Here is a 9,619-nt window from a genome sequence, read left to right as displayed (position 1 = left end):
TGGGAGGGAGCGCCCACCGCCTGCGTGGAGTGGAGAAGAGAAGCCGCAGCCCATTCCCAGGCAGGGAAGCGAGCGGGAGTGCAGGGGGCGTCTCAGGAGGCCCGAGAGGGTGATGCAACTGTGAGTAAATGTTGCCAGCCTCTGGCCCAGGCTGGCTGGCTGCTCCGGGGCTGGGGGCTAGGACCCTAGAGTCCTCACTCTCCCTGCTCTCCCATCCACTGAGGGGAAATTAGAGAAACTAGAGGAAAGGAAGGCAAAACAGAGGCGGGAAGGGGGGGCGGGCGGGGGAGAGACAAAGAAGTAATGGGGTACAGGAGGTGGGGACACCTAGTAGGGCTGAAGGAGGAGAGGGAGCCTGGGAGAGCTGGAGGGAACGGAGCCTGAGGGGAGAGAGGCCAGGTGGGTGTGGCTGGGAGGGGAGTGGGCCCTGAGCTGGTGGTGACAGATGGGTGGACACAAAGAAGAGAGCTTCAGGGAAGACAGATGGATGGGGGAGGGAAGCGTCTGGGGGCGGGGGGGGGGCAGTGGTCGGAGGTCATAATAAGAGGGGAGATGGGCTCTGAGCTGAGGAGAGGTGAGTGGAGAGGAAAGAAGAAAGGGGAGGCTGCCTTAAGAGACAAAGGCTTCGAGGCCAGGGGCCGGGGCGAGAGAGGGCTCAGGCTCGGGGCTGAGGTGGGGGCTTCCAGCCAGGCTGGCGGCGGAGACTGACAGATTGTGCAGTTAGCCAGAGTGGAGACCCGCTGTCACCTTCTAGAGGCCCAGGGAGGTGGAAGCAGAGGAAGACAGACGAGACCGAGTGGAAGCAGGCAAGGAGAGACCCTCAAAGATGCAAGAAGATTCAAGACTCGCAGCCGTTCCCAGGAACTCAAGTGCTTCTTCCTGCTCTCCTGTCCCCGTGACCCCGAGCACAGCACCCCAGCCACTGGCCCCTGCCTGAGGGTCAGGCAGTGTGGCACAGCAAGGGTTAACGCTGTCTGTTCTCCTTGCCAGCGCTCGCCTGCTTGGGTCCCCAGGGCTCCCCACATATGTCACTGTCTCTCCTGCCAAACCCACTGCTTCCAAGCTCCTCAGCCCCCCACCCACCCTCAAGGACCAGGCCTGGGCCCCAGGGTCTTCCCTACACACCAACCTTTCTTCCCAACAGCCTACCTTGAAGCCTGTGTGGAGATAAAAGGAGATTGTACTGCCCTGCACAATGGTTAGAGCATCAGCCGCGCACCAAAGGGTCGCGGGTTCAATTCCCCATCAAGGGCACGTACCTGAGTTGCATGTTCTATCCCCAGCCCCAGTTGGGGTGCATGCAGGAGGCAACCAATCAATACGTCTCTCTCACATCCATGTTTCACTCCCTCTCTCACCCCCTTGCCCCCTTCCACTCTCTCTAAAATCAAGGAAAAGTATCCTTGGGTGATTTTAACAACAACAACAAAAGGTTGTGCTAAGCTAAAAAAAGAACACCTACAAAATGCAAAATACCAATAACCATAGAGCCATCAGCACCCCCATCTGCAGGCCCTGCTCCTGCCCTTACAGCAATGACCCCCACAGCGCCAGGGGGGGGTGTCTTTCCCACTCAGCCATGGCTGCCGGCAACCTGAGCTGATCCCAGAGCCTCCCAGCCTCCATGCAATCATGCCCCATACACATGTGTAGGAAACCTCTTGCCACCTTCAGATCACTGTGCACAGGTGGAAAGGTTGGGCGAGCACGTCGCAATTTACCTGGCACTGCACATTACAACTTTCCCATGCGTTGTCTGAAAAGAGCCCTATGTGGAAAGCAACATCATCCCCACTTCACAGATGACAAAAGTAGACTCAGTCAAGGTTAAATGACTTCCTCAAGGTCACCAGGACTTGGACCCAGGTTTACTGACCCCGAGTTTAATACAATTAGTGGTTCTTCCCACCACTCCATGCTTTATCACACACTTATGCTCTTCAGCTACTCCCTGAGGAGCAAACACTGAATCCCTGAGTGATGACTGTTGGGGGCCCCAGAGTCCAGGATCCTGAGATGACAGGCAACCGTGCTCCCATCCCCTATTTTTTTTTTATCTCTGTTGCCCCCATGTTTCCATCTCCCGTGACAAGTCTTCTCCATGTCTGCTACCAAAGACTATTTGCCTCTCTCTCTCTCTCTCTCTCTCTCTCTTTCCCTCTCTCTCTCTCTCTCTCTCTCTCTCTCTCTCTCTCTCTCTCTCTCTCCCTCCGTCTCTTATGTCTCTCCCCTCATTTCATCTGCTTCCTTTCATCCTCCATTTGTCTGTATCCCTCCTCTCCCTCATGGCACACTCGCCTGAGACTCTCGGTCTCCCAGTTTCTTGGATGGGCTGGAGGGCAGGAGGGTGGGGGAGGTAGAATTGTTGTTGCTGGGGGCTCATTAGGTGGAGATTGGTTTTTAATCAGCACCATGGCAATGATGATGCAAGAACCGAGATGCCACCTGATCCCCTGCCCCCTCAACCCCCCTCCTCAAGCCTCCTTTCCCCTCCAGCTCAGCCCATCTGCCGGTGCCTGGGCACCTGTCTGGGCCTGCCCAGGTGGGAGTTGGCACCTCCCAGACCTGGGGGTGGGAAGCAGTGGGGGAGCTGGGGGAGGAATTGTGGGACTCCCCGTAGGGAATGCCTCACCCTGGAGAAAGCCCAGAAAAGGTTGATCAGCAAGGGAAATGGCAAATGCCTCCAATAGCCTAAACGTGGGTGTGGCCCTACTAAGGTCCAGGCTGGTCACTTGCATTATCTCGCTTAATCTCCATGGCAACCTAAGAAGCGGCTAGAATTCACCCCATTCTACAGGAAAGGACAGTTGATGTTGCGCGGTGGAGGCCACACAGCTGGCAGGGGTCTCTTCACTGTAGCACCCGGTTTCTGCAGTCCCCCAGCCAGGGTTCCCTCGGGACCCTGGCAAAGCTTCAGCGGACATTCAACAGCTGAGCGGGCAGAGAGCTTCAGACACGGACACCTAGCCCGCTGCCTCCTGTGCTCCCCTAGGTCCCAGCTCCTGCCACTCCACAACACACACACGCACATACACACACACACACACACCACACCACACCACACACACACACACACACACAGACACACACTACACACCACACACACACACACACCACACACACACAGACACATACCACACACACACACGCAGACACACAGACACACAGACACACACACACGCACACGCAGACACACCACACCACACACACACAGACACACACTACACACCACACACACACAGACACACACTACACACCACACACACACAGACACACACCACACACACAGACACACACCACACACCACACACACACACACAGACACACACCACACACCACACACACAGACACACACCACACACACACGCAGACACACATACACAGACACACACCACACCACACACACACACACACCACACCACACACACATGCATACACACACACGCACACGCACACCACACCACACCACACACACACACGCACACGCACACACGCACACAGACACACACCACACACCACACCACACGCACACACACACACACACACAGACACACACCACACACCACACACACACACACACAGACACACACCACACACACAGAGACACACACCACACACACGCACACACACACCACACACACACACACCACACCACACACACATGCATACACACACACGCACACCACACCACACCACACACACACGCAGACACACAGACACAGACACACGCACAGACACACCACACACCACACACACACAAACACTACACACCACACACACACAGACACACACACACTACACACCACACACACGTAGACACACACCACACACACACACAGAGACACACACCACACACACGCAGGCTGGAGGCAGCTCAGCTATTGACAGGAACGTAATCAGTGCCCATTTGCATATAATTTTGTATCTAGTTTTCTTACTGCTCATCAGATACTCCAGCAAACGTGAAGTCTGCCCGGGCTGCCCTGCCCTCCTGCCCCAGAGTCGTTCACATGCTGCGCTTTCCTCTCTCCTCCACGTTGTCTGTTTAGCCCTGACTTTCCTCCGAAGAGCGCCTTATTCCCAGGGGGTCAGGTTGGGATGGGCAGCCTAGAAAAACGCCTACGGGGATCTGTGTCAGGAATCTGATCCTGCGCCCCAGGTGATGGGGTAGGTGGAAGAACGGGGGCTGGGATAAGAAGGTGGGGTGATTGAGTTCCACAGGGATGAGGGCAGGGCCTGGAAAGCAGCCACAGGCAGCGTGGCAAGGGCGCGGTGGTCCCAGCTTTGGAGAACGAGAGCTTGGTGAGGGCAAGGACTCTCGTGCTGTCTGTGCGCTGCATCTTAGTGCTGTGCTGTCCACTGTGCTTTTCGAGACTTCCCTGTGAGTGCCAGCAGGGCAGCGGAGACACGGGGAGGAGCTGTCAAAGTCGTGCGGGGACTTATCCTGGGACCATGGCACTAACATTGAGCTTGCTGAGGGACTCTGTCCCTGCTGCCTCTTCTGAGAGGCTCAGGGGCTCTCTGGGCTCCTGCCCTGGCTCTCGCCCCAGCCCCACCCCTTCCCCAGCTCTCCATTTCTTGCTTATGAAATATGCATGGAGAACAGATGTCCCTGCTCCCCTACTGCCTGCCCCCCCACCCCACCCCCAGGGCCAGCCCCCAATCCCCAGCTCCCAGGGTTAGGGGGGTTCCCAGGTCCTTCTGCCAATGGCTGCCTGGTCTGTCTGTTTAATATTGATGAGGGGGGAGCCTGGGCCAGCCAATGGAGAGCTGGGGGTGTGTGGGTGTATCTCCATATATACACACATAGGGCTGGGTCAGCTCAGGTGTGTATGTGTCTGTGAGTGTGTGTGCGTGTGTGTGTGAGTACTGGTGGCCCCAGTACCTGGTCGAGCCCACCCCTTCCTTCTGGTCCTATATCCCCACTATGTGTGCCCCTCTCGTCTGCCCTGGAGCCCGCGCAGCCATGCCACGCTGCCCCCGAGAGCTCTAGAAAGCTGGTCACTAACTTTGCAGACGGATGAGCTCTGAGCAGCCAGAGGAGACTGGGGCTGTCAACGCTGCCCCTGTCCTGCCAGCTTGGATCCCCTCACAGGGTCCTCCTAGGTAAAGGGGGGGCTGTGGGCTGGGGAGGGGTGGGCGTGTCCCTCCCCCTCTGGCTCCAGTCCCCTCCCAGAGCCTCCCTCTAGTTCTCTCTCTAGTGTGTTGTGTCTTCCCACCCTGCACCTCCCTCTTCCCACTCCTCCCCTCTGATTCGGTGCCCACCTGTTCTCCGTCGGGTTGGGGATGGCCGGAGTGGGGCAGGAAGCCTTGTCCTGGATGCTTGGCAACGCTGCTGTCCTTGATCCTCGGAGCCTGGAAATGTGAGACCAGAAGTGGATTTGGGGGTGAGGACTCGATGGGGAAATAGAAGCTGCTGCTGGGACTGGAGCTGGGGAGGACATGGGGCAGGGGGCAGGCTGGGAGCAGACAGAGGGGGAGGGAGGGCATGGCAAGGCGATCAGGGTGCAGGAACATGGGGACAGAGGGAGGATGGGGCTGTGATAGATGTGTTGCGATCCCACAGCTGGACTCCTGAAGCACGGGGGTGGGCAGTTGGGCAACTGAACATGTGCCGGAAGATGGTGATTGTGGGGCCTCCCCCACTATTGCCACCGCCTCTTGTTCCTTTGGACCCCAGAAGATGGGGTGTGTTCTACATTTCAGGACTAACCACCTTCTGTCTTGTGTTATTGTTGGGTGTGTGTGTGCCAGTCAGATGATGACCTTGCATCCCTCCCCCTCCAAACAGTTCAGTAACTATTTGTCAACTACAATTGAGCCTGTCTTCTGTGCAGTGGGGTGGGCAAGCTCGGGGGTGCCTGACCCCTGGAGAGTGTCTGTCAGGCAGGAGAACCAAAGCTGATGAGGAAGGACGGTGAGGGAGCTGAGCTCACAGTGAGTGGTCCACTGTGCCCGCTTAACACCCCTTAAAGGAGAGCCCTTTGCCCAGCCTTCCCAGGCCGTATTCCTGCTGCCCTGCCTTCCTCTGACCCCAGGTCAGCAAACCTTAGCTAAGCTTCATCATGGTGGCCCCGCGAAGCTGTCCTCATCCTCTTCTGTGGGCCACGTCTGAACTGATCTGGGGCTGTGGGAGCTGATTATGTTCCCTTTCTCCTATCTTCCTTGCAGGGGAAGGTCTGAGGCTGTTGAGGTCAGAGCTAGAGCAAAGAGCTGGTTCTGAGCAGGGGGAGCACGGCCAGAGGAGATGCCTTCCCCGGATTCTAGTGGACGGGGTGCAGGGCCTGCTGTCCGCGGTGGTGCGTTTGGGAGTGGGGTGTGGGCTGGGAGCCACTGAGCTGGGGCAGCTGTGCCGAGCTCCATATGTCCCAGTCCACTCTACAATGGGCAATCTGCGTGTTTATTCCAGCCTGCTCTCCGCCCCCACCCCTCCTACACACACACACACACACACACACACACACACACACACACACACACGGATGGAGAGGGGCCCCGGGAGGGAGGGGATCACAGGGCTTGCAGTTCTTCTCTCGCTGGTAAAAGTTTAGAGTCACAGCCAACCTCTCTTGGACCTATAGCTTCAGTGTTGCTCAGTTTTTTTTCTTTTTCCTTTTTTGTCTTTATTATTTTTTAAAATTACTGTGGTAAAAAACACTCCATGCAAGTTACCATGTTCAGTGTGCAGTTCAGTCGTGTTAAGTACTGTCACATGGCTGTGACACAGAGCTCCAGAAATTTTCATTTCGCAAATCGGAAGCTCTGTGCCCATGGAACAGCACCTCCCTTCCTGCCTCCCCCCAGCCCCCGGTTACCACCGTTGTACTTTATATTTTTGTGAAAATGACTACTTAGATACCTTATTTAAGTGGAATCATGCAGTGTTTTCCTTTTTTAATCCTCACACCCGAGGACATGCTTAGAGAGAGAGAGAGAGAAAGGGAGAGAGGGGAGAGAGAGGAGAGAGAGAGAAACATCAATCTGTTGTCTCCCCACACGCACCCCAACTGGGGATCGAACCCGCAAGCCAGGTATGTGTCCTGACCGGGAATTGAACCGGCAACCTTTCTGTGCACTGGTTGACAACTTTCAACCAACCGAGCCACTCTGGCCAGGCTACAATAAGTCTTTTAGTGACTGGCTTCTTTCACTTAGCATCATGTCCTCAAGGTTCATCTATGTGGTATCTGTGACAGGCCTTGCTTCCTTTTTAAGGCTGAATGCTCTTTCATTGTATGTAAATGCCACTCTTTCCTAGTCATCTGTAGATGGACGTTCGGTTGCTCCCATATCTTGGCAGCTGTAAATAATGCTGCAAGGAACATTGGAAGGCAGATACCCACCTCTTCACGATCCTGGTTTGTTATTTTCTCCTGATTTCAATTCATTTGGATATAGATCTCTATACTGTTGTCAATCATGGTGGCAGCATTGTACAATCCCACTAACAGGGTGCAAGGGCCCCAACTTCTCCACATCCTCACACTTGTTCTTTTCTGTGTTTTTCAGAGCATCCATCCTAATGGGTGTGAGGCGATATCTCATTGTGGTTTTGATTTGCATTTCTCTAATGACTAATCATGTTGGCTTTTGCATATATTTGTTGGTCATTTGTATATCACCTTCGAAGAAATGTTTATTCAAGTCCTTTGCCTATGTATTAACCAAGTTCTTTGATCTTTTGTTGTTAGAGGGGCAGTTCTTTATAATATTCTGGATTTTCACCCCTTATCCAATAGATGATTTTTAGAAATGGTCTCCGGTTCTGTGGGTTGCCTTTTCACCCTGTTGACTGCGTCCTCTGCTGCACAAAAGTTTTTAATTTTAAGTCCTACTTGTCTAGTTTTGCTTTTGTTGCCTGTGCTTTAGGCGTCACATCTAAGAAATCATTGCCAAGTTTGATGTCATGAAACATTTTCCCTTTCTTCTAGGAGCTCTGCAGTTTTAGGTCTCACACTGAGATCTTTAATCCCTTTCTCAGATTTATCTTGCCCTACGTCCTCCTCATCCCTTCTCTTCCTTTCCGATGGCTCCCTTTCCGGATTCTCGTCCTTCTTACCATCTTTCCTCCTGTTTCTGTAACAATGCGGCCACCTGCCTATCTCTCCTGCTGTCCCCCTACCCTACACCTCCCCTTTGCTTCTGCCTTCCTCCCCCACCCTTAGGTACTTCCCCCCTCCCAGCCCATCTCAAACCTTCCCGATACCCTCCTCACCCCTGAGCTGTCCCTCCTTCCTCCCTCCCCACCGATGTCCTCTTCTCTCTTCCAGGCTCCCAACTGGAACCCTGGCCATGGACTCCTGAAGCGGTTCTGCCTTCTCTAGCTCAGTGGCAGACCCCACCACCCAAGGCCCTTCCTGCCTCTCCCACAACCAGCTCTCAGGCTCCCAGCGGGAGGGGCGGGAGGGGATCCTGATCTCACGGGGCGGGGGCATCCATCATGATGCTCAACTCAGACGCCATGGAGCTGGACCTGCCTCCCGCCCACTCGGAGCCGGAGTCAGGCTTCAGTGACTATGGGGGCGGGGCGGGCCCTGACGCGGCTGGGCCCAGGGGGCCGGGAGGGGGCCAGGCCCGGGGCCTGGAGCCAGGAGAGCCTGGCAGGAAAGACCTGCAGCATTTGAGCCGGGAGGAACGGCGGCGCAGGCGCAGGGCCACAGCCAAGTACCGCACGGCCCACGCCACGCGGGAGAGGATCCGCGTGGAGGCCTTCAACCTGGCCTTCGCTGAGCTGCGCAAGCTGCTGCCCACGCTGCCCCCGGACAAGAAGCTCTCCAAGATTGAGATCCTGCGCCTGGCCATCTGCTACATTTCCTACCTGAACCACGTGCTGGATGTCTGAAGGCGCCGGGGCGCACCCTTCCCCGGGCCCCCCCAGGTCCCTTCTCCTGGCCCACTGACTAGAACAGACACCTCTCTCCTGAGCCCTGTGCCCTGGCATGGCGCCCCCCAGGCCTGGGGTAGGGGATGATGTCCCCACGGGTCGTGACCGACCCAGCATCCCAGGGCTGCTCTCCGGGCACCTTCTCAGTGTGTGGTTGGGCCCCAGCTGTTAGAAGTGTCAGCGGGGAGGCGAGGTCGGTGTCCAGTCCTTGTTGGATTTACTAAGCTCACCACACATTGGGTCCCCCTCACTCTCTCAAGGGCTGCTCCCTCTTCTATCCCAGGTACAGATTTCCAGAGACCCAGACACCCCCTCCCCCCATCCTCTTTCCGCCCTGTTCCAGGGCCTCCTGCCCATGGTAGGGAGGGAACATCAGAACAGGAAGGGGTGGGCTTCTTCCTCCGAGATCTCAGTCTAGATTGGCAGAGGGGCCTGCGGAGATGACATCATCTCGGTGGCGGGGAGTCCCAGTAGCTGACATTGGGGGGAAGGCCTTCCTGTTCTCTATCTTGTTCCTGGAGGTGCTGGCCTTGATCTTACTCAGTAGAGAGTGCCTTGCCCTCTCTGAGCTATTTGCTCCCCCTCCTCGGCCCCTCCCATTCCCTCCTTCCCAGGTTTCTCCCTCCCTGGGTGCAGAGCTAGAGAAAGGCCAGCCTGGATCCTGGGGCAGGGGATGATGTCCCCAAATCATCCCAGGGAATGGGTGGGCCAGAGCTCACCTCTGCTTCCTGCATC

General features: G+C 56.0%; 1 protein-coding gene across 1 annotated transcript; it reads left to right on the top strand.

The window, feature by feature from the left end:
• Positions 1-8,440: 8,440 nt before the first annotated feature.
• Positions 8,441-8,842, top strand: NHLH1 (nescient helix-loop-helix 1; the record flags this gene model as incomplete). Its single annotated transcript, XM_081112965.1, has 1 exon — positions 8,441-8,842. The coding sequence occupies one exon, from the start codon at positions 8,441-8,443 to the stop codon at positions 8,840-8,842; it is 402 nt and encodes a 133-aa protein (XP_080969091.1).
• Between the last annotated feature and the right edge of the window lie 777 nt (positions 8,843-9,619).

Source organism: Myotis nattereri (genome assembly GCF_964212035.1).
Source record: "Myotis nattereri genome assembly, chromosome: 18".
Taxonomy (NCBI): Eukaryota; Metazoa; Chordata; class Mammalia; order Chiroptera; family Vespertilionidae; genus Myotis; species Myotis nattereri.
Note: the sequence above shows the minus strand (reverse complement) of the source record. Positions and strands in the feature narration are given on the sequence as shown.